The sequence below is a fragment of the Chrysemys picta genome, chromosome 14 (genome assembly GCF_011386835.1).
Source record: "Chrysemys picta bellii isolate R12L10 chromosome 14, ASM1138683v2, whole genome shotgun sequence".
Taxonomy (NCBI): Eukaryota; Metazoa; Chordata; order Testudines; family Emydidae; genus Chrysemys; species Chrysemys picta.
Window position 1 is genome coordinate 11,513,652 of NC_088804.1, and position 26,520 is coordinate 11,540,171.

Here is a 26,520-nt window from a genome sequence, read left to right on the forward strand (position 1 = left end):
TAATAACTGCAGGGGTGGGTGGCAGGAGCATTACTGCTTCTTGAGAGTAAGGGCTCACCTGGCTTAGGGGCCTGGCTCCAGCGGGTTCACAGCTCTGAATCCTGAGTTGTGAGAAGCACCTTAATTCCCTCTGTGGGACAGGGCTTAGGCCAGACTCCGCTCCTTGGTGTTTCCTAGTGGCTAGCTTAGACAGCTTCCCACTCAGCATGCTGGCTTTTGAGAGTCCCATCCTTAGGCCTCTGTCTCTCCCCACGCATTGTACAGGGCGCCTGGGTGCCTCACCTGGGACTGTTGATTTTAAAAGTTGGGCATTGCAATGCTCTATCTTGCCACAAATATCCTTTACATCGAATACTGTGGATTCAGTCTCTCCAGTTCTGTTACTATCAGGAAATGTTATGGCCCTGATTCTCCTTCATGGTTTTCCCCCATTATACTCCAGCTGATGTAAAAGCTGCCTAGTTCCTCAACATGCAGGAAGCCATCCCAGCTGGTATCAAGCTGGCATAGGAGCGCTATACCAGTCATTCACACAGCCCCCAACATGGAGTCAAAGCTCTGAGATGCAGCGTGCCCCATAGGGGGCTGTGGGCCATATAGCAGAGCTTCTCTTACACTGGGGACCAGGCAGACCTTGACTGAGCCCCAAATTTGGGAGACACAAAGCTGGCTCGGGAGGTGGGCTGCAGCACAGGACCTGGGCCTATGTCCTTAGGACACGCTTTTGCTTTCTGGTGATAATGGGTTTCTTGTTCACTATACAGTTAAAATACTGTACACATCTGAGATTTAATCATCTTAATGACAGATTACAGGATTTTCTTAATTGAAACCTGAACCATACTGTATAGTTCAACAGCTCAGTCCTGTAAGGCACTTTCAAACATTACTCTCCTCCCTGAACAGTGTAGTACAGGGGTGGACAAACTTTGGGGCCTGAGGGCCACATCTGGATATGGAAATTGTATGGTGGGCCATGAATGCTCACAAAATTAGGGGTTGGGGTGCGGGCTCTGCGGTGGGGCCAGAAATGAGTTCGGACTGCGGGAGGGTGCTCCGGGCTGGGACCGAGAGGTTCAGAGGGCGGGAGGGGGTCAGGGGTGCAGGCTCCGGGCAGGGCTTACCTCAAGCAACCCCCAGAAGCAGCAACATGTCCTCCCTCCAGCTCCTGCATGGTCAGGTGGCTCTGCACGCTGCCCTGGCTGCAGGCGCCACCCCTGCAGCTCCCCTTGGTCACGGTTCCTGGCCAAGGGGAGCTGCTGGGGCAGCACTTGGGGCGTGGGCAGCGTGTGGCACCCCCTGGCTGCCCCTACACATAGGAGCCAGAGGGGGGACATGCCGTTGCTTCCGGGAGCCGCCCAGAGTGGGGCAAGCCTCTGACCCCATTCCCCAGCTGGAGCACCGGAGCGGGGAAAGCCCAGGACCCCGCTCCCCGGTGGAAGCTCGAGGGCCAGATTAAAACATCTGGAGAGCCAGATGCGGCCCCCGGGCTGTTGTTTGCCCACCTCTGGTGTAGTATGTCAGAGTCCTTCATTTCAACAGGGAGGCACTGACAGGGCCAGGGGCCAAATTTCTGTCTCTTGTAAGGCTTGATTCTGCATCCACTGATGTTAATAGTAACACTCCCCCTGACATCAATGGGTGCAGGACAGAGGCCTTAGCCCTGTGCTTGCCCAGTGAAATCAATGGGAGTTGTACTCATGTAAGAGCAAGGCAAATTTAATCCAGAGTTAAAAATAAGACTCCAGAATTTTCTCTCTGAACTGAACCTCCTGCTTGTATGTTCCGTAAACTTTGGAAATTATTCTGTGCTCTGCTGTTGGAAAGGATGTATTGATGGTTGCCTTTGTCTTAGATGCATAGCGTGGGTATTAGGACTTGGACTTTCGTTTACATTTTTTTGGTTGAACTTAAATTAATTTGCACAATGGCTGATTAGGGATTTCTATTAACCAATGGCAACGCTAAGGAGTTGTTTATAAACTGTCAGTGGCTTTCCTAGCTGAAAGACCTGTTGGCACATTATTAACTCTGAAAATTATCTGTTCCTTTGAGACTTCCATTTGATTTAGAATTACGGTAATAAAGAACAACTAGTGTGATACTGCCAAGACATTGCAAATGATCTTGCTGAGACTTCAGCTGTTCTGTAGCCTCTTGTGAGAGATCATTTCTCCCAAGCTTGCCAATTTTCAAATTCATTTTTCGTTTATTCCCGTTAAAGGGATTATTTAATATTGCTGTCCCTGTGTTTGCTCGCGGGCTAAAACTTATATCCTTCAAGGCCAAATGTTCAGTGGGCCTCCTTAATTATGACAGAAATTTGCAAATGCATCCATTTTAAGGGCACAAGCCTCACATTTACAATGTAACATCTTGCACTTCTGTAGCCCCTTTCAGTGAGATTTTTGGAACTGTTTTTTCTAGGCCCAGCTCACTTTATTGAGCAAGGTTCCGAGGATCAGGTTCTGAACTAACCCCTGTATAAATCTGAATTATTTTCATTGACTCTAGTGAAATGAATCCAGATTTACGATGGTGTAAGTAAAACAAGCATCTCGTAAATTACCACCTGAGCTGCTAATGAATTCCTTTCCCTGAGGGCTCTAGCACTAGTAAAAAAAAAAAAAAGGCTTTTCCTGCTTGGAACCAAGACACCCTAAAAAACCAGCATGCATCCCTTCGGGAGCAAAACGGAGATTTCCTCCTGCCCAAGGGATGATGGAGTTGGACTCTCAGGTAAATTGTCTCCTTCCAGGGCCCAGAATAACTATGAGGAAAAGACTCGTGATATTGCCGTTGCAGGAAGTGTTTGCTAAGGTAACAGGCCACACGGAGAAAGCTCTGTGACTTAAATATGGGGCTACACTTACTGGTTGTCTCTGGGTGCTTTGCACTGCCCAGGTGATGTAAAACAGCCATAAACCTGGCTTAATTGCCTGAAGCCAGGTTTACAGCAGACTTGTCACCAGAATGGCACAATGCAGTGCCATGTCCTGTTGAGTCCCACTCAGTCTCACCTGGCCAGCGTTCCGCTAATGAAACAGCTACGGGGCTTATTCTCTGCTCTGTCACACTGGTGCCAAATCAGTGGACCACTGCAAACGTTAGTGGTGTTACCCTGGTTTTTACATCCGTGTAGCTCCACTGAAGTAAACTGGATTACACTGAGTGCTCCAACAAAGTGGGAATCAAGTCTATGCTGTACATTAAGTGGAATTATTTTTAAATTGATCTAAGGATTCATAGCCACGCAACTGATTTGATAGAAGCATGCTCGCTTTCATACAGTATCAGGATAACGTTGATCTGCTTATGTAGAGGCAGTTACTGCTTAGTAACTTTATCCTCTTTTTATTTTTTATTGACAATACATTTCCAGCTGGACAAGCTATAGCAATTCATCTACCTGGGTAAACATTTTCAATAACGACTACCTTCACCTGGTGGTGAGGTGTAACGTCACGGCTGACAGGCTATTGATTGCAGAGCATGGGCCACGCTCCCTTTGCATGGGCACTGTGCTGCTGAGGCCGTTTAATTTTAAGAATCATTTACAACCCATTGTGGAGTGTCTGTAAATCAGAACAACAATTCCCTGAAATGAATGGGACCAGGCAGACGTGGGTTCAGAACAAACCAGGGAGGCAGCTTAACTCCTAGAAAGCTCTTATTTCTTGTAGTGTGGTGAGTGACCCACTCTCACGGTGTCCTCCTGCTAACCTTCCCTTTTGAGAGCCTTTTATATAATCCAGTTGGGAGTCGCTTCCATCAGGATATTAGCATGCCCTGCACGTATGCTATGCTATGGGCCACCTTCTGCATCAATGGCATTATAGCTTAAATGGAAGTCTCCTATCGTATCTGGCCCCAGTTAAAAATGACATAAAACTGATTCTGTGGTTGAGTCCAAGTAAGTAATAAATATTTCCTCCAGTAACAAGCAGGTTGATATTCTAGAGCCACTTCAAATAGGAGAGGGTGCCTGCTTTTAAAGACGATGGAAATACCGGTCACCATGATTTGATTAGTTCTGCAGATACCATAACGTATCTCAGGGTTGACAGGACACGAGTCAAGAGAGTTAAAGTTAAGCCATTGAGCGGGGGAGGTATTCTTAGTCAGCCAGTTTCAAAACTGTTTTTCAAACAGCTATTTTTAACTCAGAAAGCCAAGGAAAACTTTAAAAAGAGGATGTCTTTTGTTAAAGATGATACTCGTCAAGGAGTGAACACCCACAATAAGTATGCTGCAACACCCAGTAGGTCCTCCACCAAAGTAAGGACCAGATGTGGCATTCCTGACACTTTTAAGCTACAAATGTGTAGAATAACCTTTTAGGCCTAAGAAGAAGAGAAAAGTAAGAGAGGTTTTACCCTTTTTTTGTATCTTACTTCATTAGGCTAATAGAAACGGCCACCCTGGCTCTAAAGAGATCTAGAGGATAAGGAATAAGGATAAGGAGATCTTGGTCCAAAATAACCAGCATGAGAAGCAGTTCCAGGCACAATGTATGAGTCAGAGTTTTTGGAGAGGGCTGACTCTGAGTTCCGGTTAAAAGGATCATTTTAAGGTTGCTGGGATTTTATTGTATCTAGGTGTTAGGGCACCTGGAACCTTTGATAGACATCTCTTTATTTAAATCAAGATAATGAATGTTAGAAACGTATTGAACGCCACTGCAGTGCAGTTTGGTAGTTGTCGGACTGGCCTGTAGGAGCCCCTGTTGTTGCAGAGCATAATGAAGGGTGAGACCCAAGTTTTGAGTGTTGGAAGGGAGACAGACGCTTAAAAACATCTCTTGCAAAATGGACTGCAGAGTAAGAGAGCTGGAGAACCCCTCGTATAGTTTAATTTTGGACTTGAGGCTTCTGTACAGTACTTACTAGAGAGGTTTTGTGGTGGGGGATACTTTGACATTTTGTTTTGTTCTGATTAGGAGCAAACCCCACAAACTTCCAAATTCTCCAGCAGGGAATGGAACCACAGAGTCATGGACTCCGGAAGCCATGGGCTCCCCGGGTTAGCAGGTTGACTGTCGTGGAGCTGGGCAGGCAAACTGGCAAGAAACCATGCCTGGGTCCCTTGGACTGTCTGCAAAATATTCTGATTTTGCCAAATCAACAAACTCTGATGGAACAATGTTTCTCTACTGCTAAAAGACTAAGTCTTGTTTCCTGGCCCCGGTTACATGACGTAGGTCAGAGTTACAAAAGGTTAATACCACCCTCACACAGCAATGGTGCGTGTCCACTGACTCCAGTGACTAACGTAAAAGCGTATTTTACAATGGTCTTCTTTGTTGCATAGAAAGACATGGGAGATAACTGTCTTTGATTTACACAGTGTACTCCTGCCCTTGGGGATTTGTTGCTCACTGACCAGTAAATTATCTTGTACAGGGGACTATTTCCTCAGTATCGTAGCAGGGTGGGACACAGGAAATTGCCTAAGCACCTGTTGCTTAACCTCCTTCCCTTTCTCATCCTCCACCCCCACAGCACACAGCACGCAATACACTGATTCCCACTGGGAAAAGCACGCCAGCTAATAATTTTTAAACAAGCCCCCTCAACTGGAAAGGGGTGGTTTTTACCCTGATCCTGAGACGCTGCCATATAGATGCTAAACTAGATCCTAGTGACATGGCCTCTGTGGCTGGAATGTCCTGTCTGAGCACTACTCCATGAGCTTGGATTTAATGACACGAATAGCTGCAGTGTTGCAGCTAGTGTCACTCCTATAAATACCCGTTATTCCCAGCCTCCTTGCCCATGGAGACCAATTTTTTTTAGATGACCCGCTGGTTCTTGGACTCTGCTCTGTTTGCTGCTGATGCAGGAATGCTAGGCTTGGCCAAAACATCTATTTTAAGAAAGGTGCATTCTGCCAACTGTATTGATCTTTTTTTATATATAAGGTCAACTGGGCCACAGATATAGCGTGACACTGGAAACTTACAGCACTGTGACCTCTGTGCAGACAATGAAATTCAAGTGAAGCCAGGAACCAATGACAGGACAGTCAAATTATTCAAAGCGTCCCGAAGCCAGCGTGGGTGTATGCACAGACCTTCCCCCCAGCACAGCGGGGCTCTGTGGCTCTGGCCTCTTTTGTCTAGACACTGCCGAGGCCTCTCTGCTGATCTGTGCAGAGTGAAGAGCAAGGGACTGGGGGAGCAGTGGCTTGGGCAGAAGCGATACTTATCACTTCCTTGGCCATGACCCACAGAAACTGCCCAGAAAAGGAAGCATAGACTAGGGCTGTATTACCTGCCCCACAGAGTACCCTGCATAGTAAGAATAGCTTTTAAGGAGGATCCCAGAAGAAACCATAGTAGGGGGTGGGGAATATGCTGTGCAAGTGCAATCTCATCAGAGCTATGCTGTCAGTTTCTCCGGGGGCCAATGCAGAGACACCAATACACTGATGGCCTTGGCCCCCCCGCCCAGATCCCTGGGAAACAATGGGGGGTGGGCCCTGTGATACATCAGAACCCCTGAGCCTTCTGCCCCATACATATAAATTGGGATACTGTGTTGTTTACTTGTACTATAGCTTTGTGGAAGATAGGTGTACACTGTTAACCCTCATTGTCTGAGTTTCTGTGCATCCTATTTCCATAGGTGCTGGATCTAGGGGTGCTGCCACACCCCCTGGCTTGAAGTGTTTTTCATCATATACAGGGTTTACAGTTTGGTTCAAATGGCACAGACCACGGTCAACCTGTGGAACTCCTTGCCTCAGGAGGTTGTGAAGCCTAGGACTGTAACAGGGTTTAAAAGAGAACTGGGTAAATTCATGGAGGTTAAGTCCATTAATGACTATTAGCCAGGATGGGTAAGGAATGTCCCTAGCCTCTGTTTGTCAGAGGGTGGAGATGGATGGCCAGAGAGAGATCACTTGATCATTGCCTGTTAGGTTCACTCCCTCTGGAGCACTTGGCATTGGCCACTGTCGGTAGACAGGATACTGGGCTGGATGGACCTTTGGTCTGACCCAGTCTGGCCGTTCTTATGCTCTCTCAGCACCCCCACAATACAAACTGTTCCAGCACCCCTGTCCTTTTCCATAGACTTCAGTGAAGTGGAGAATTAAACACCCCTTTCCCCCGCACCCCGCCATCCATTTGTCAAAATTGATTTGTAGAAGGCCCTCAAAGTAGCAGCAAAAGTGCAGATCATCTGTGTGTGGTTGGGAGCAAGGCATGTGAAGCCGCATGCTGTGCTCTGTGGGGACTCCCTCCACCCCAGCCACAGAGGTCTGCTGTAGGGCAAACTAGGTCGAGTGTGACGAGACCAGTGAATCAATGCATGCACTGGCAAACCCAAGATGGGAAGATGGGACTAGTAGTGGTCACTGAGCAGCTCTTCAAGAGGGCGAGGGATTCCATGTCTGCTAGACTCCTGCAAAACTCCCTTGTACACAGCTGACTTACTGGGCCGAGCACCGGATCTATGCAGGAAAAAAAGACACAGGGCAAGATCTGGCTTGCTTTCTTTTCAGGGTGCTTTATAACCTCATGAAAATTATCAATACCTTCTCTGTTTGTTGCTTTTCATCTCATTTGACCAAGGGAGACTCATGAAGTCAAACTACCACGAGCAATGCTTCCCTTTTGATAATTATTTGTAAATCCACTTTAGTAATTTCCTGGACCCTAACAGTAATTCTTGTGATGAATGGTTCGCATAACGCCTGACGTATACGTCATGCCACCTGGGTCAGTGATTCAGCTCCAGCTCAAATAAGTGAACTCACTTGGAGTAAGTTTGAAATTATTTTATTTAAACATGTTACACATACAAAATTAACACCGCTAATTTAGAAAATACAAAAGTAGTTAATTTCCAGAGTGCTGTACAACATTGCTAAGAGACAGCAGCAATGTGTGTGTTCCTTAAACCTGCCTTGCTTAAAAACTTCTGGGGCCAGGCAGTTACAAACTAACACTTTCTCTGTGTGTGTAACTTTTCGGAGAGACTTGCTGGCATTGTGTGCACTTAGTGAAGCAGCAGATTATGCCAGGTAAGCAGCTATGTGAAAGGATTTCACATCAACTTCCACATACAGTAAAGTGGCCTCTTTGGGTCTCATTCTGCACATCTTGCTGTGTCAACGGAAGTTTTGCTTCACTAAGCAGAGCAGAGTCAGGCCTTATATGGAGAACACAATCGGCCCTGACCCTATAATCTCTCTGAATGTGGAACTCCCATTGAAGTCCATATACAGGGGCCTTGCAGGATCAGGGCCATTGTTCAAATGCAGGTAGATCTTGTTACACAGTTATCCAGAAATCTAGAGTGAACACTTTCTTCCGGTATTAATCTAGGATCTCTTCTACATTATGAAAAATTCAAATAAAAAAAGTAAACAGAACAAAGCAATTTAATAACTAAAAAGCAATTGTGCAATTCTTCACTTTCAAGAACAATTTGTGGAATGCCATTTCTGATTTACAGAACACATTTTCTGAAAGATTATCCTATATTGGGAATCCATACTACAATATGTAATGTAAAGCTTCCCAAGGTAAAACATTCAATTCCATTGAGCAGGAAGAATTCAAAGGATCATACATGGGCAGAGTATTAATCTAGTTCTCACAAACCAATGATAATTCCTCTTTATAAATTGGTTTTGGTGCCTCTAAAGAGGTCTAAGAATACAACACTGTTACACTCTCGATCATTCTGCCTCCTAGCTCTTTAAAGATTGTGCACTCAACAGGAGTAAATTTGTACCATTATTTGAAAAAGGAGTCCTCCTAAGACAGATACACAAGTGTGCTGCATCCAAAGATAGGACATACAGAACATGGTGGTGGTGCTCCTTGCAAGAGAAGATAACGGTTACAGCAGCCCTTTAGGCAATGCTTTTGTGACAATTTCTAATTGCAGAATTCTGGTTTAGGTGCATAGAACACTTGCAGCACAGCTTTCAATGGACTTTTGCATAGCAAGAACAACAGAGCTGTGCCACATAAGCACATGAAACAGCAACAACTGTGTTGTGTAGTATTACCAGTATTTATCCAGTAACAATCGAAAAAGACTAAACACGGGGCTTGCCAATATGGCCACCAGGAAAATAGTTAAATGTTGAGAACTCTTTTCAACCAGCTGCAAGACATTTATACAGTGAAGTGATTGCTGCTTTGCCCCCAACTATTCCAAGCTAGGATGCAAGTTCCCCATTCCCTTAGTGCAAAGCTCTGCCGGGATGGGGCTGCTTCCCTTGGTTGCACTTAAATTCAACCTTTTAACAAGGTAGAAATGTTGGCAACATTGAGATTTAAATCCCAAACCATGTACTTGCTGATTTATCCTTCCCAAATGAACCCACTGAGAGTTTGGTGACTCTGCACTGTCCTGGAGAGCACCGCAGGGGAAAGTGTACATGTCAAATGCCTTACTTCTCAAAGAGAAGAGGAATCACCTGTTTGAACGATTTTGGCTTAGGGCAATTTGTTTGTTAAGGAGGATTTTTGTTTGCTTTCTTTAACAAAGAGCTGGCAATTGCCAGAGCCCCTCCCTGCACGAAACGCACAAAGTTGTCCCCTGCTAATGGTCCCACAGCATAAAGCCCTTTCTCCTGAACACATTCATAGGTAAATGGGTCAACGTTGATGGGGTTCCTCTTGGAGTTGACTGGCTGCTCATTGTCAATTGCCAAGTCAATGCCATTATTTGGTAGGAAGGAGAGGTTGGGGTTTGATCCAATGAGAACAAAAGCCATAGAAATGTTAAAGACTTTCTGGTGACCACTCTTATCCTGGAAGACACACTTCTTGTCCTCTGTAAAGGACAAGACATGATGTTCAGGAAGGCTGATGTAACATTTATATGGCCCAGGACAAGCAACTGACTGTTCTTTCATCATCTGGTGGACTTTGTGGTACTCCGGATACATCATTTTGGGGAGCTGATTGAAGATGAGGCCTGGATCGTTGACCCTTCTGCGAAAGGCATGGATCACTGGGATGTTGCAATGGTGAGCAAAGAGAATTGCATCAGCAGCTGTCAGCCCGGCACCTACAATCAAGACTGGATCTGATGTCATGCCAACCCTCTTGTTCTTCACTGCTTCTTCAAGGGCAGAGAGTTTGTGATGGACAAAAGGAAGGTCCTCTCCATTAACTCCAAGCTTGGTTGGACTGTCATATGTTCCTGTGGCTAAAACCACATTCTCTGCATAGATGGAGAAGGGTTGCTGATGACCATTAGTGTTTTTGATGAATCCATCCACCTGGAAGAGATTTCCACTAGCAATCTGGTCATCTTCTTTCTCAGGGAAATCCCAGATGGAGTCACTGTTCCCCTCAGGATCCTGCTGTGCATAGCTGGAGTTTACATCTGGGCTCACTTTCCTCACAGATGTCACAACAGTCCCACAGATAAAATTCTTCTGCAGCCCTTTCTTTGCCACATAATGTTGGTAATATTGAGCAATGTCTTCTGCTGTGGCTCTGTTATTCCTGAGGCCCCTGTAAAAGGATATTATAAATGATGGTTGAACAGTGAAATTCAGAGGCTCCCTCCTTTGATGCATGTATTGAAGGGCTATCTACCCTGGCATTAATGGAGAAACTGGGCCTGCATTCTCTTGTGTAAAACTAGGGAGTAATTCAATTCATTTCATATTACTCCTAATACACAAGTCTGAACAGTCAGGCTCACTGACTATCAGGAATAATTGGAAGAGGCAATATTGTCTGGTATGAAAATCCCACAAAAACTTTGGCAACATATTTATCCTTGACTACCCTCCCTATTACTTCCATTTTATTTTTTCTGGTGAGCTTTTCCAGACTTAGAACGTAAATGCTATAGACCTAACAAAAGCAAAAGTAGCCTAAGTATTTGCAATCTCACATCTGAATGGTTACACTGTACATTCTGTCCCACTGTATATCTGTCTGATTAGAATACTTGTAAATGCGGGACAATACAAATGGGCTACACTATCCAAAAATTATGGTTTCCACACCTATTAATTCAGATTTTTAAATGTAACTGCTGGCCATATTCTGTTACCCCAGTGTACATTCAGAACTAACTGCTCTGCAGTCCATGGAGTTACTCTGAATTTTATACCACCAGCACTGAATACCAAATAGATTTTTCTTGGGGATTTCTTCCACTCACTGAAACTGGCCATAATAGGTAGCCAGCTGGACTTCATACCAGATATTTCCAAATAGCCAAAGGATTTTGGGACAAAGTAATATCACATCAGTCTCCTCACCTTCTCTTTTTCCTCATCCAGTCTTTGAACTGAAGGTCTGGAAGCCCCATCCATTCCCCTTGGCTCAGAGTGATCATAGATCCCTCAATAAACTGAAAGAACAAACAGCGAATGAGTTAACCAACTGAAAAATGAAAGGAATTAAGCACTAATGGAACAGGAACACTGTTCTATTAAGTTCCAGTAAATCACATTTTAGTGTAGCCAAGGGACCTCAGCGGATCCAGATGTTTGGATGGAACAAACGGCAGTAGTGGGCTGGGAGGGAAAATCTCCCCTGCGCATTCAAACCAGCTCACTTTTCGGTGGGTCTAAAAGCAGAGATCCTGCTTGTCTGGCTGATTAAAGATGTAAAGGGCTGAACAAGCTAATCAGGATACTGACTTTTCTGTAATACACATTTCATAAGCTTAAGCATTCATGTCTACATACATGCCAGGCACCCCCAGGAGGGTTTCTGCCAAGGACCAGATGGGGAATAGCCCTGTGGGTCTCGTGCCACCAAGTGAGGACAGATTCTGCAGTTCCACCAAAGTCTGTATCTGGACGCAGCAGAGTATCAAAAAGAAGAGCCACGGGGCTCTGGGATCGTCCCTCCAAACCTTCAGACAGGTACTCCAGATCCTAAAAGACAGGGCAGATACTTAGAGCCTGCATCATAGAACACATGAGATCACTTCAAAATGCAGCAGTAATGGAATATCACTAGGTGCTCAGTAGAGCTGAACTTCACTTAGTCAGAACAAGGCCTACATGTCACACAAGCCCTGTCTGGAAGATTTGAGCAGTGCACAGCCCTTGTGCTGGCCCTATATACCGTGATGATTTGGGAAACAAATTAACCCATGCTTAAGGCTTCTGTTGCCAGCATGCTCTGGGCATATGATGGTGGTGATGTGTTCTATCTACTTCTTCCTGTTAAAAGGCAAATTCATTTGATACAAACCTGGTCTATAATGGGGACTTCTGGTGTTTCCTCTAGCTTCCTCTGTAGAATAGGATGAGGATGAACAGAGCCCCTTTTGATGTAAGGGATATAACCAGACAGCAGGTAGGAAAGGCAAATTCCTGAAGGACCATTCCCTGAACAAACATTAAAATAATATTGTATCACGAATGTTGGAACAATAGTCCTTTGTAAAACATCTCATCAGATATGCAGTATGATCCAGGGGATAGACTTCAACTCAGGAGAACTGGGTTCTAGTCTCAAGTCAACCACGGTCCTGCTGCATGGCCTTGGGCAAATCATTTCACTTTTCTGTTTCCCTTTTTGTCTGTCATATCTAGGTGTATTGTAAGCTGTTCAGGGCAGGGGCTGTTTCTTACAAGATCTAAATACAAAACCTAGCACCCTGGAGCCCTGATTCCAGTTGGAACCTCTTAGCGCTACTGACACTCTAATAAGCTAGTGCTTTTTCAAACATGGGCAAAATAGCAGGCTTGGAAGAGAGCTGCATTTTTCAAAGGATGATGCTCCTGTTTAGGAATTAAACCTGCTCTTGGACTTTGAGGGTACGTCTATACACTACATCCAGAGCTGTGGGACCCATACTTGTGGACTCAGTGTTTCCAAGCCTGTGTTTGAGCACCCACATTCAATTGTAAACCTGGGTTTACAATTGCTGGACCCAGATCTCACAGCTGTGCCATGGGGTCCACACTGCACTACACAAACCTTCTGACTCAGGTCTACAGCTTGACCTGAGTCCACACTGCAAAATGACAGGACCCAAGCCACAGCGGGACTTAGGCTCTGACCCACCCCCTAGCAGGGTCCTAATACCCACATCCTGAATGCTTGCGGACCTGCGTCAAAGTGATTTGTGTATGGATGAAAGTGGGGGTTGGGCTCAAACCCCAGAAGAGTTAAGGCTTCATTCTTTCCTGCCTAAATGCAACTTGCATCACTTCATAATCTTGAAGGAAAAAAAATCAGACACTGCTATGATGTATTCAGAGTAGCAGCCGTGTTAGTCTGTATCCGCAAAAAGAAGAACAGGAGTACTTGTGGCACCTTAGAGACTAACAAATTTATTAGAGCATAAGCTTTCGTGGACTACATCCGAAGAAGTGGGCTTCTTTTTGCTATGATGTACATTCACATGGGGTAGCTAATTTCCAAGAGCTGAAGTGGTGCTGCCATACATCAGACAGCAGGTTCAAGTCCTTGGTGCCTACTGCTCAATGCCACTGTCCACAGTCATTCTGAAGCAAGTAGGTTATTAGGAAGAGATGTAGGATCTTTATTGCTCACTTTCGGGTATTTTCTGGAGATTACCTGGCAGGGCCAAGGAATTCAGACCTAGACTCATCTCAATTACCGCTATGTGACACGGAAGATATGTGGAGCAGGGGGTGAGCACACAATGCCTCATATTCCAATTCTCTAATCTCTTGGATACTGGTCCCTGATTTGGCAGAAGACCCCGTTCTGAATAAGTCAAAGAAACTGGCCAAATTTCTCACCTTAAATGTGGACGCTCTCTAACCTGTTGACTGATTGATTTAAATGAAGCTAATGGAGTTGCTATTGATTATACTAGGTCTCCAACCAGCCCTAGAGGTTTAGTTCTCTCCCACCTTTGTTTTCTCTCCTTCTAGTCACTGGAAGCAAGCAGTGAGCTGGAGGTTGGGCAAAGAGCCCACCCTCCCCCACCCCCATCATCCCTCAAAGTATGACACTTTGAACAAATAGCTGGATGGCTAAAACTTTCCTACCGCCCACCCAACAACTGGCTTCAGAAGCGAATATACACACTCTACGTCAGTGTACAGTGGAGTAGAGTGTGGAAAGTTTTCACATGGCTGTTTTCCAATAGGTTTAATATTTTACAGTGTCTATATAACTAGCTATCAGCCTCTACAGCTCAAAGCTTTGTTGCTCTTGAGTAACCACCATTACATAATGCAGTGCTGGAAAAAACAGTCAGGGTGACACAGCAGCTTGTAACGTTCTGTGTGCACTTTCATAGCACTGTTGACATAATCCCTGCTCTGGGAGCAATGAATGGCTGGGAGCAAAGGCCACTTCTCAATTCTATTCCTAACACTGTTTCACTTAGATTAGAGCAAAAGCCAAGTGCAAAACTGATGGAGATAAAAACCCAATCATTAACTTGAAACAGAACCAGGATACAAGTCATCCTTAAGTTGCTCTTCTACTGTTGGGGTTATGTCAGAGTTCCTGAGCAGCATCTGGCTACATGAGACGGAGTTATGGACAAAGCGGTGGTTATAAATATGAATCTTTAAGTCCCATAAAGTAGGCCAGATACGCTCCTGCTTTTGTGCTGGATCTGATCAACTGATTGCCCTGGCATGAGGGAGCTCTCAGCTGTCACAGAACCAGTATAGCCAACCCCTGGAGTACTCTCCAGCAACTTCCAGCTGGCAATGTTCCTAGGGAGCTGTTCAGAAAACCAGAGCCTCCCTTCTCCTGGGCAGGGGGGGAATCTCTGCACTGGCAACACTCAGAATGGTCTTTAAGTTAAACTTGTTTTGGAATTGGACCCTTTAAACGGTAGTACCAAGAATTTACCAATCCCATCCCCAAGAAAAAGCTTTTCAATTGTCTGTCTAAAAATGCCTCTCAGGATTCAGCCCCCAGGGACAAGCGTTCACCTCACAAAACTACGATAAAAAGGATTAAGTGAAACTTTTGTAGTGCATGAACCTTGTATGGGCTCACTCCACAGGGGTGAATTTCACCCTGGTTTAGATGGTGGGCACAGAACAAGCCCAGCACTAGCACAGCATTTAAGCACATTGACTTTCCAGAGAGTCAATGGGGCTCATATCTTAATTTAGCAAGGCACCTAAGCACAAGCTTGAGTGAAAAGGGAATGACTCCTGTATGCCAGAGAAGCCTCTGATCGGTCATAGCTGATCACATCAGTGACACAACTGATATGAAGAGTGAGCATGTCTAACTAACCTCCAAGAAGGCATTTGAAAACAAGAAGCTCCTGTTTCTGATTCACTCACCAAACATCAAACTAAGAGGAGCATCACTTTTGCATTCCTACAAACAGCTGTTTTAAAAATTAAACTACTTCACATAGTTTTCACTGTGTAAACCTGAACCAAAGCCCATCGAACTCCAGCTTTCGGAACAATGCATGAGGATGTCAGATATAGTCTGTCTTAGTAAGACTCCAGCACTGGAGAACACGGATTACATCGCCAAAATATTATTTACCTATAACAACAATGGGAAGTGGTTTGGAATCACTTTTATTTGGACGCTTGTTCAACACTGGATACATCTTCACATCTGAAAGGATTCAGGACCAGAAATCTACCTGTAATGACAAAAAAAGGCAACCATTAACTATCCTTTTTTAATAACAAATACTCGCTCCTCTTCATAGCCCTCTGTAGCAGCTGATCTAAAATATTATCCTCGTTTTACATGAATGGAGTTAAATTTCAACTCCCATAAAGTATAGGTGTAAATTTTGTATTGGAAACCTAAGGTCAAACCTAATTATGCCATAAACAAAAGATGTCCTTGTCTTAGTCCTTCATGAACTTTTTTGGCCCACATGATACAAGTGCCAGCCTCTACTCAAGACAGGCCAAGGATTCAAATAACAGGGAATGTTGCAGGTGAGTTGTAGCAAAAGCTTCCCTTCTCCTATCACTATACATCATGGGCTAAGTTCTTGTTACAGTGACTTTGAGGGCTATTTGGTAATTTTCCAAGCTGTTGTACAAACACAAAATATTTCTTCAATGAGGTTCTTGTGACATTTGTATTTTTAGAGAAGTTTGCACATTCATGGAGCATTGAGTCTAAACTTCTGCTTGAAGACTTGAAAGCCATTGGCATCATTTTCAAAAATGCCCCATCACATTGCTAAAGGTTTCTGAGTAATTTGAACTGCTAAAGCACTAAACCACTGGGTGCAGTCGTTAACAAGCTCTTTTAAAAGCAATATCCTTGTCCTCTTGCAAGGACAGGTGTTACTGTCACATTCGTGGAGTGGAAACTATTTACGTCCATCTGTTAATTCCTTAACAGCACAGAGATCCCATGTACATGCAGAGTTCTGAATCAGAGCTTGTTAAGCCATCCAGAGACGAATAACAAACTTATCAGCCAATCTCCTAGTGACTGAGTAGGAGAATAAGAGTGAGACTGGTTGGTAAGCCCTTACCTGTCCTGTCACTCTTGTCGACTTTAATTGAACAGCATAGTGACTAGGCATGTACACTAAGTGCAAGCTAGCCACGCCTAACTCACTGCTATCTTGAGGCTGCAGTGACTTTCCCCACCATAAATAAATAATTCCAAAGTTGTTTGAATGAATTTGTATTAGTCATCTGTACTTTCAGTGCTGCTAATCCACTGAGACCAGAAAGACTTACAAATTCGCTGTGGTTACTAGGACTAGTGTTCTCAATAGAAATCTTCAGCGAGCCTCCAGAAAATGAAAATATTAAATTAACACCTTCATAATTTTGAAAACCTATCAGAATTCATTGAATGGAATGACGTGGCTCAGCGGGGCAGTCTCGTCTCTTCATTGAGTGTAAAAAGATCTTTGGGAATGTACAGCACGCTTACCATAGAATCATAGAATCATAGAATATCAGAGTTGGAAGGGACCTCAAGAGGTCATCTAGTCCAACCCCCTGCTCAAAGCAGGACCAATTCCCAGCTAAATCATCCCAGCCAGGGCTTTGTCAAGCCGGGCCTTAAAAACCTCCAAGGAAGGAGACTCCACCACCTCCCTAGGTAACGCATTCCAGTGTTTCACCACCCTCCTAGTGAAATAGTTTTTCCTGATATCCAACCTGGACCTCCCCCACCGCAACTTGAGACCATTGCTCCTTGTTCTGTCATCTGCCACCACTGAGAACAGCCGAGCTCCATCCTCTTTGGAACCCCCCTTCAGGTAGTTGAAGGCTGCTATCAAATCCCCCCTCATTCTTCTCTTCTGGAGACTAAACAATCCTAGTTCTCTCAGCCTCTCCTCGTAAGTCATGTGCTCCAGACCCCTAATCATTTTTGTTGCCCTCCGCTGGACTCTTTCCAATTTTTCCACATCCTTCTTGTAGTGTGGGGCCCAAATCTGGACACAGTATTCCAGATGAGGCCTCACCAATGTCGAATAAAGGGGAACGATCACGTTCCTCGATCTGCTGGCAATGCCCCTACTTATACAGCCCAAAATGCCGTTAGCCTTCTTGGCAACAAGAGCACACTGTTGACTCATATCCAGCTTCTCATCCACTGTGACCCCTAGGTCCTTTTCAGCAGAACTGCTACCTAGCCATTCGGTCCCTAGTCTGTAGCAGTGCATGGGATTCTTCCGTCCTAAGTGCAGGACTCTGCACTTGTCCTTGTTGAACCTCATCAGGTTTTTTTCTGCCCAATCCTCTAATTTGTCTAGGTCCCTCTGTATCCGATCCCTACCCTCTAGTGTATCTACCACGCCTCCTAGTTTAGTGTCATCTGCAAACTTGCTGAGAGTGCAGTCCACACCATCCTCCAGATCATTAATAAAGATATTAAACAAAACCGGCCCCAGGACCGACCCTTGGGGCACTCCACTTGAAACCGGCTGCCAACTAGACATGGAGCCATTGATCACTACCCGTTGAGCCCGACGATCTAGCCAGCTTTCTATCCACCTTACAGTCCATTCATCCAGCCCATACTTCTTTAACTTGGTGGCAAGAATACTGTGGGAGACAGTATCAAAAGCTTTGCTAAAGTCAAGAAATAACACATCCACTGCTTTCCCCTCATCCACAGAGCCAGTTATCTCATCATAGAAGGCAATTAGGTTAGTCAGGCACGACTTCCCCTTCGTGAATCCATGCTGACTGTTCCTGATCACTTTCCTTTCCTCTAAATGTTTCATAATTGATTCCTTGAGGACCTGCTCCATAATTTTTCCAGGGACTGAGGTGAGGCTGACTGGCCTGTAGTTCCCCGGATCCTCCTTCTTCCCTTTTTTAAAGATGGGCACTACATTAGCCTTTTTCCAGTCATCTGGGACCTCCCCCGATCGCCATGAGTTTTCAAAAATAATGGCTAATGGCTCTGCAATCTCACCCGCCAACTCCTTTAGCACCCTCGGATGCAGCGCATCCGGCCCCATGGACTTGTGCACGTCCAGTTTTTCTAAATAGTCCCGAACCACTTCTTTCTCCACAGAGGGCTGGTCACCTTCTCCCCATGCTGTACTGCCCAGTGCAGCAATCTGGGAGCTGACCTTGTGCGTGAAGACAGAGGCAAAAAAATCATTGAGTACATTAGCTTTTTCCACATCCTCGGTCACTAGGTTGCCTCCCTCATTCAGTAAGGGGCCCACACTTTCCTTGATTTTCTTCTTGTTGCTAACATACCTGAAGAAACCCTTCTTGTTACTCTTAACATCTCTTGCTAACTGCAACTCCAAGTGTGATTTGGCCTTCCTGATTTCACTCCTGCACGCCTGAGCAATATTTTTATACTCCTCCCTGGTCATTTGTCCAATCTTCCACTTCTTATAAGCCTCTTTTTTGCGTTTAAGATCAGCAAGGATTTCACTGTTTAGCCAAGCTGGTCGCCTGCCATATTTACTATTCTTTCTACACATCGGGATGGTTTGTTCCTGCAACCTCAATAAGGATTCTTTAAAATACAGCCAGCTCTCCTGGACCCCTTTGCCCTTCATGTTATTCTCCCAGGGGATCCTGCCCATCTGTTCCCTGAGGGAGTCAAAGTCTGCTTTTCTGAAGTTCAGGGTCCATATTCTGCTGCTCTCCTTTCTTCCTTGTGTCAGGATCCTGAACTCAACCATCTCATGGTCACTGCCTCCCAGGTTCCCATCCACTTTTGCTTCCCCTACTAGTTCTTCCCTGTTTGTGAGCAGCAGGTCAAGAAAAGCTTTGCCCCTAGTTGGTTCCTCCAGCACTTGCACCAGGAAATTGTCCCCTACGCTTTCCAAAAATTTCCTGGATTGCCTGTGCACCGCTGTATTGCTCTCCCAGCAGATATCAGGGTGATTAAAGTCTCCCATGAGAACCAGGGCCTGCGATCTAGCAACTTCTGCTAGTTGCCAGAAGAAAGCCTCGTCCACCTCATCCCCCTGGTCTGGTGGTCTATAGCAGACTCCAACCACGACATCACCCTTGTTGCTCCCACTTCTCAACTTTATCCAGAGACTCTCAGGTTTTTCTGCAGTATCATACCGGAGCTCTGAGCAGTCATACTCCTCTCTTACATACAACGCAACTCCCCCACCTTTTCTGCCCTGCCTGTCCTTCCTGAACAGTTTATATCCATCCATGACAGTACTCCAGTCATGTGAGTTATCCCACCAAGTCTCTGTTATTCCAATCACATCATAGTTCCCTGACTGTGCCAGGACTTCCAGTTCTCCCTGCTTGTTTCCCAGGCTTCTTGCATTTGTGTATAGGCACTTAAGATAACTCAATGATCGTCCCTCTTTCTCAGCATGAGACAGGAGTCCTCCCCTCTTGCGCTCTCCTGCTTGTGCTTCCTCCCAGGATCCCATTTCCCCACTTACCTCAGGGCTTTGGTCTCCTTCCCCCGGTGAACCTAGTTTAAAGCCCTCCTCACTAGGTTAGCCAGCCTGCTGGCGAAGATGCTCTTCCCTCTCTTCGTTAGGTGGAGCCCGTCTCTGCCTAGCACTCCTTCTTCTTGGAACACCATCCCATGGTCGAAGAATCCAAAGCCTTCTCTCCGACACCACCTGCGTAGCCATTCGTTGACTTCCACGATTCGACGGTCTCTACCCCGGCCTTTTCCTTGCACAGGGAGGATGGACGAGAACACCACTTGCGCCTCAAACTCCTTTATCCTTCTTCCCAGAGCCACGTAGTCTGCAGTGATCCGCTCAAGGTCATTCTTGGCAGTATCATTGGTGCCCACGTGGAGAAGCAGGAAGGGGTAGCGATCCGAGGGCTTGATGAGTCTCGGCAGTCTCTCCGTCACATCGTGTATCCTAGCTCCTGGCAAGCAGCAGACCTCTCGGTTTTCCCGGTCAGGGCGGCAGATAGATGACTCAGTCCCCCTGAGGAGGGAGTCCCCGACCACCACCACCCTCCTCCTCCTCTTGGGAGTGGTGGTCGTGGAACCCCCATCCCTAGGACAGTGCATCTTTTGCCTTCCAATCGGTGGAGTCTCCTTCTGCTCCCTTCCCTCAGATGGGCCATCTAGTCCACTCTCCGCATTAGCACCTGTAGAGAGAACATGGAAACGATTGCTCACCTGTATCTCCATTGCTGGTGCATGGACGCTCCTCTTTCTCCTTCTGGAGGTCACATGCTGCCAAACCTCCTCACAATCCTTCTGTCCCTGCTGCGCCTGCTCTGAATCTTCAGAACATTGTGGCCGTAGAAGCATCTCCTGACGTCTGTCCAGGAAATCTTCATTTTCCCTTATGCAACGCAGAGTCGATACTTGTTTCTCCAGCCCTCGAACCTTCTCCTCCAATATGGAGACCAGCTTGCACTTTGTACAGACAAAGTCACTTCTGTCCTGTCCTGTCCATGCCAAGCTTGGCATGTCATAATGTTTGACATAATCCTTTCACCACAAAGGTCATCCAATTTATGCAACAGTTCATTTAAACTGAAGTCTACTTCACTACTTAATGCAAGAACCTACTAAGTTCCCGGCAGATTGAACAAGCAGCCACACAAATTTTACCTTGAAGTTTAAAAAAAAAAAAAAAAAAAAAAAAAAATCTAGTAATCAAGTTTTTTGAATTTAGTCTTAGAGAAGCTGATACTCCTGTACTATACAATATATCCCTTTGCCATAAATGAATTGTAATATTAGTCTTTTACCTATTGCCTTTCCTCTGGCAGGATCCCAATTCATGTTGCTAATTCTCACATATACTGTGTTTTGGAATAATTTGCCTCTGAAATGTAGCCAGCTCTGAGACAGAAGATGCTAACTATTCCAAAAGGGTAAAACTCACCCCTGAGCAGAGAGGAAGTGCAAGGCCTATGTACCATTTAAGTTGTGCATAGTCTTTACGGTGAACATCTGCACAAAAGTGAATTTCAGCCATGTTGCACGAAAGATGAAGGGAAGTTAGTATCTTACTTCTGGGCATCAAAAAACAGTTTTTAAATGCAATAGGTAGACAGACCAATGGCAAGAAGCAAGACAGCTTTGGCACTGGTAAAGGCAAAAAGTAGGCATTTCACTAACTTTTTGAAGAAGGTAACATGGTGGGTGGCACTGACAAAATAGCAAATGTTTTCATGCAAGGGCAAACTAGACAAACATGCAGTTTTAGCCAGTAACATCTCCCATCTGAGCAAACAAAAGCATCCTGGATCTTCTAGAAGGAATCAAGTCCTGGCTACCCTTTGCTTTGTACCATTTCTTTTGACAGCATTCCATCATCTGGAAATGAAGGATACCCAAGAGTCCATGCTTACTTGGTCATTAGGAATTAGCACACATAGGTATCTATATTTCTGCCTCAAAACTCTAGTGATATCGATTGGCCTTTAACGGTTATTAGTCTACCGGTGAAAGAAACTCGATGATTTATTGGGACATTAAGTAACATTTGATCACTTCCTACTAAATGTGTGTAAGTGTTACGCATGAAGCATCTAATGGTGAACTAGATGATCCTGTGAAAAGGCTCAGTTTGAGCTTGTGAAATTCTTCTGTATTTTTTATACTTTAGTGGGGGGGAGGTGAGGGGGGTTCTTTTTATTTTGTATTTGCTGAGGGTGGAGGGAGTGTTGAGTCCTGCCCCTAGGGAGGTGGGAGCCCCTGGCAGGGGAGGGGATTGCAGAGTGAGCCGGCCACACATTCACCCCACCGTGGTGGCTCCTGCTGCTCCCATCCCACATGGCTGGGCCCAGCTTTCTGCTCTGGGCATTGCCACCTGCCACACGGGGGCCCAGCGTTGCGCAGGTTGGACCCAGCCAGCCCTCGTCATGATGGAGGGGCAGCCCGAGCAATGCTTCGATCCCATGTGCCAGTCACAATGCCCAAAGCAGGGAGCTGTGCCCAGCCCCACGGGACAGGTGGTGCTGGAACAATTTTTATAATGGGGGGGGGGGGCGGAAGGTGGAAACCATGTATGCGAGTTGTTATTACTAGTTCAAATCACGGGGTGCAGCAGCACCCCTAACCCCACTAGTTCCAGCACTTATGGGTGGGGCAGCTTGCTCTGCAACCTGCCAGCAGGTTGCAATGCCCAGAGTGGGAAGCCACACCCACCCCTGCAGGACAGGAACCACAGGAACCGCTGATACAAGGCGAGTTTTTCCTTTTATACTTCGGTTTTTGATTTAATTTTGTGTTATTTCACATTTGCAAAAAACAAGAGGCTCTAACTATAGAAATCATGGACTATAACAAGTGTAAAGTCCTCAGGCTTTTATCACCCAAGGCCTGTTTTTATAAGTCCTCTATAAATAGGGCACTGTCATAGGAAAACACGGTCATAACTTTAACTATTGCAGGACAACTGGTGTTGCTCAGATCCTAGTATGCCCAGAGGCAGCACCAACACACAGACCGTGGCATGGTGAATTTCTAAACTAAATCAACAATAACTTTCCCTGGAATCTAACTCTGGAGACTTTCTGTCTAATTGGACACATCTTCCTTCCCACTCTGCCTCTAAATCGCTTCCTCTCTTGATAGCTCACCTTAGTCCTTCCTTTTCACGTCTGTCTATGCCGCTTTTAGGCTGTGTCTCATATTGTAGCCTTGACAAAAAGCACCGCACTATATGCGGACATGTTACCCTCCTACTCACAACGACTGTTCCCTGCTGCTGAAGGATAAGGCATTCCAACCACGTGCCAGAACTAATCAGAAACAGGCACACGGCTAACTCCCTACGATGCAGCCACCTCTCTCTCGCCTCCCCAGATGCAATTGCAGGAGATCAGCGCTAAGCAGGTGGGGTGGCTGTGTGAGACCAGGGAGTTGGAACTGCCATTCTACACAGCACGATATTCTCTCAAGCAGCATAAATTATAATGCAGCTTGCATGGTCAGTGCTTGCCTGAAGAGTGGCAGTAGCTCTCACACCATGGCTGTTCCACACAACATACAGGTCTGGGTTATGTTTCCTAGCAGAGCAAACCATGAACCTTCAGACTAGAATGACTTTTCTTTAGATTAAGCAGGGGAAGAGGAGGGATACAAAGTCCCTAAAAGACAGCAGTGTGTATTTCTCCAACAGTCTGCAGAAACACTGCTGATGAAATGGCTGCACGTTCTCTGTGGATGGGCAATGGACCGTGAACTAGCCACTGGCAGCACAGCATAAGATAATATCATGCTGCTGCTGCGACTGCTGCTAAAGTGCTTCTTTTAGGGGACATAGGTGGGGCAAGATGGGCCAGAACCAGCTGTGTAGTTTTGCCTCCCTCAGTAGCAGGTTGCCTTAGCCTCTAGCTGTTCTGCTATCATCCACCTCTACAGCAGGAGCTGTGGACTACCTGTGATAAGTCAATTCCCCCTTCTATGGCTTTTGATATGTGAAAGGAAGGAGACATTTGTGGGAATTATACCCAGAGTTATTGGCAAGAGTAGTATCACTGGCTACACTGCGGGGATGTCTTAGATCCAAACCCAGATTAGACAACACTAGCACTAAAATAGATCGAATAAAAACCAAGTGTACCTCCTTAGCTAGATGCACCGCAATGAAATTGGCATAAAGTTCAGTGACTGATGCCTCCGGATACCATTTCCTTATTGGGCAGAGTAATATGCAAACTTATTTTCCATCACGGTTGTTAATAGTTATCCTAGCACAGCTCTACTGATGAAAGAAGAATTCCCTCCCTGCTCTAGATCTGTCACCTGTATGGTTTATAGTAATTACCTGTTTTATAAGAAGAAAGCTAACACCAATGCGCCAAGTTCTGCACCAGTTTACACCTTTGCAAATGTCTTACATTCATTTGCATCAATGGAAAGCAGGATTTAGTGCAATACATTAAATATAGAATAGAAACTGCTGAAGACACAGGAGGGAAAAATTCTTTCATGCCATTAGAACCAAAAACAAAATCTTTGGATCACTCTCAATACTGAGAGGACTCATTCCCACCATTGAAATCCAGATAGCAGGTCAAATCCTACTCACCTTCAGTGGCATTGCATTGTACAAGTGCATAAGGTGTGTGGGAGTTTCCCCAGGGTTTATACTGAACTTGCTATGGAAGTGCAATGGGGGAAGAAACTGATCAAATAAAAGAAACTAGGTTTCAGAGTAGCAGCCGTGTTAGTCTGTATCCGCAAAAAGAACAGAACAGGAGGACTTGTGGCACCTTAGAGATTAACAAATTTATTAGTCTCTAAGGTGCCACAAGTACGCCTGTTCTTTTTAAAAGAAACTAGGTTGTTTTCCTTTATGTAAAACAGAACACCCAGTATTCAAACTCAGCCAGCGCAATGATTCCATTCATAGTATTGGCTTCTAATTTAGGATTCCACCTTAAATGTTCCTCTCCCTGCAACCCACCTCCCACCCCAATCTGGAAGTGCTTTCTGTTCTATTATTAGTGTGCGCCAGCATCCGTCCCCTCATTGCCACCAATGTGTCTCACTGCTTAGGTAATGTTACATAACTGTTCTGGCTAGGAGAAGTGCCTAACTTATCCATCTAGGGCCAAATCCTGCTCTCCTTACACATGTACTCCCATTGGACTTAAAAGGTATCACTCACGTAAAGCAAGCTAATGTGAACCCTAGTGTTTCCAGGCTGCACAACTGAAATGAATTATAAATCCAAAGAAGGGAGAGAGAGAGAGAGAGAGAGAAAGCAATGATTTGTTAGCAATACACTGGAGCAACTTTAGTAGCAAGAGCCAAGTTCTGTTGCCCTGAGCAAGCAAAGCTCCCAGAGTCATCATCGGGAGCCTTACTTAAGTAAGGACCATAAAATTAGGCCAGTCCAACACATGGAGAGATTTTAAGAAGGGTAGTGCAGCTATAAATAATGTAGCAGCTTGCAGGTGTTTCTATGAGATTCAGGTAACAGGAGCGGCACAAGCTTGTCACGCACACAGCAGTTTCCATCAGTTGTTAATTTCTTTTTCTCTCTGTTCATTTCACAGGCAGCTATTTGTAATGTCATTTGATTGCATTCATTTTTTTAAAATACTGAAACTTCCAACAGTTGAGTGCAGTTTAAAGTTTACTGCATCCTTCTAAAGTTTTAATAGAATCTTTCTGCTTGCATTTCTTCTCTATGTAAGTTCAAAAACTTCTCTCTCAGCAACAGAAGTTGGTCCAACAAAAGATATTACCTGACCCTCCTTGTCAGTCTTATTCTTGTGATTCTAATACAAAGCATTCCATAGACAGAAATGAGGAACAATCCAGGTCTGTGGTTCATTAAGCTGACACCTTCTTTCTAAAAGCATTCCCTTGTGCCATTCTAGAAAGCAATATGCTACTTATGCCTGGCTAATAAAGCTTCTTTTATTCATCTACAGTCCTCTTACCTCAGGAAATGAAGCTGATGAGAAGGAAAAAGTCTGTGCATCAGTGCCTGTATTTCTAGAGCAGCAGAACACACCATGCGTCTTAACTGTATATTGCTCCCAGCTCCAAGACAGCTGTTAAATATTGTAGGCAACCAGTTCTAGTTTAAGGGGGTGGGGTGGAAGCTGGGGTGGGAGGGACTAGGAAAATCGCTCATAAGCATGAGTCAGCAACATTACCTAGCTTACTCTGTTTATGAATGAACTATGCAGAGTCACTTAGTGTTGTTAAGTTGATAGCATAAAGGAAATAAATATGGTGAAAAACAGCCTTAAAGGAATCATGCCTCTGTTGCTCCCCTATGACAAGAATCCAACACTGAATAGATTTAATTCTTTGTTATTTTTAGCTTAAGAGTCTTGTGTAAATTAATCTGAGTCTTATTGTGGTGGTGTTTGGAGTTTTATTCTTATTTAAAACACCTAGGTGACACAGCAATAATTATTGTAATTAATAAGGGTGGCAGGATAGCACAGCATGCTTTCATTAAAACTGAAGGATCTTTTAGGACTATGTATAGTCAGCAGTATTGTAATTACAGCTGATGAAAAAAAACGGGGTGGGGGGATTGAAATGTCCTCCCCTTCTGGGTGATATTTTGAATTTCAGCCACACTTTATTGTAAGAAGCTGGCTAGTGCATATTACATACAAACCACTGCCCCCTAGTGAAATACTGGCAGACCAGGGGTCCAACTTTTCATCCAGATTGATGCAGATATTGTGCAATCTACTGAAGATCAGTGCTCTCAAGACCATCATTTA

The 26,520-nt window shown here is 45.0% G+C and overlaps 1 protein-coding gene across 2 annotated transcripts; it reads right to left on the reverse strand.

Annotated features, from left to right (window-relative positions):
• Positions 1-7,767: 7,767 nt before the first annotated feature.
• Positions 7,768-25,863, reverse strand: OSGIN1 (oxidative stress induced growth inhibitor 1). Of its 2 annotated transcripts, none has more exons than XM_005306293.4 (6): positions 25,717-25,863; positions 15,449-15,551; positions 12,194-12,330; positions 11,680-11,871; positions 11,248-11,339; positions 7,768-10,486 (listed from the first exon to the last, which is right to left on the reverse strand). In XM_005306293.4, exons 2-6 carry the CDS (start codon positions 15,513-15,515, stop codon positions 9,475-9,477), a joined length of 1,500 nt encoding a protein of 499 aa, XP_005306350.2. In that variant the 5' UTR covers positions 15,516-15,551; positions 25,717-25,863; the 3' UTR covers positions 7,768-9,474. The 2 variants fall into 2 exon arrangements, with proteins under 2 accessions (XP_005306350.2, XP_042708249.2); XM_042852315.2 differs by lacking the exon at positions 25,717-25,863 and adding an exon at positions 22,900-23,009.
• Positions 25,864-26,520: the final 657 nt, after the last annotated feature.

Bases quoted from the DNA above. Each gene is read 5' to 3' on its own strand.
- OSGIN1 (XM_005306293.4), bottom strand. From the start codon at position 15,515: ATGTATCCAGTGTTGAACAAGCGTCCAAATAAAAGTGATTCCAAACCA. The intron at 11,872-12,193 runs GTTTGTATCAAA...CCTGTCTTTTAG, and splicing joins AAGTCCCCATTATAGACCAG to GATCTGGAGTACCTGTCTGA. The intron at 11,340-11,679 runs GTATGTAGACAT...TTGTTCTTTCAG, and splicing joins CTCCTGGGGGTGCCTGGCAT to TTTATTGAGGGATCTATGAT.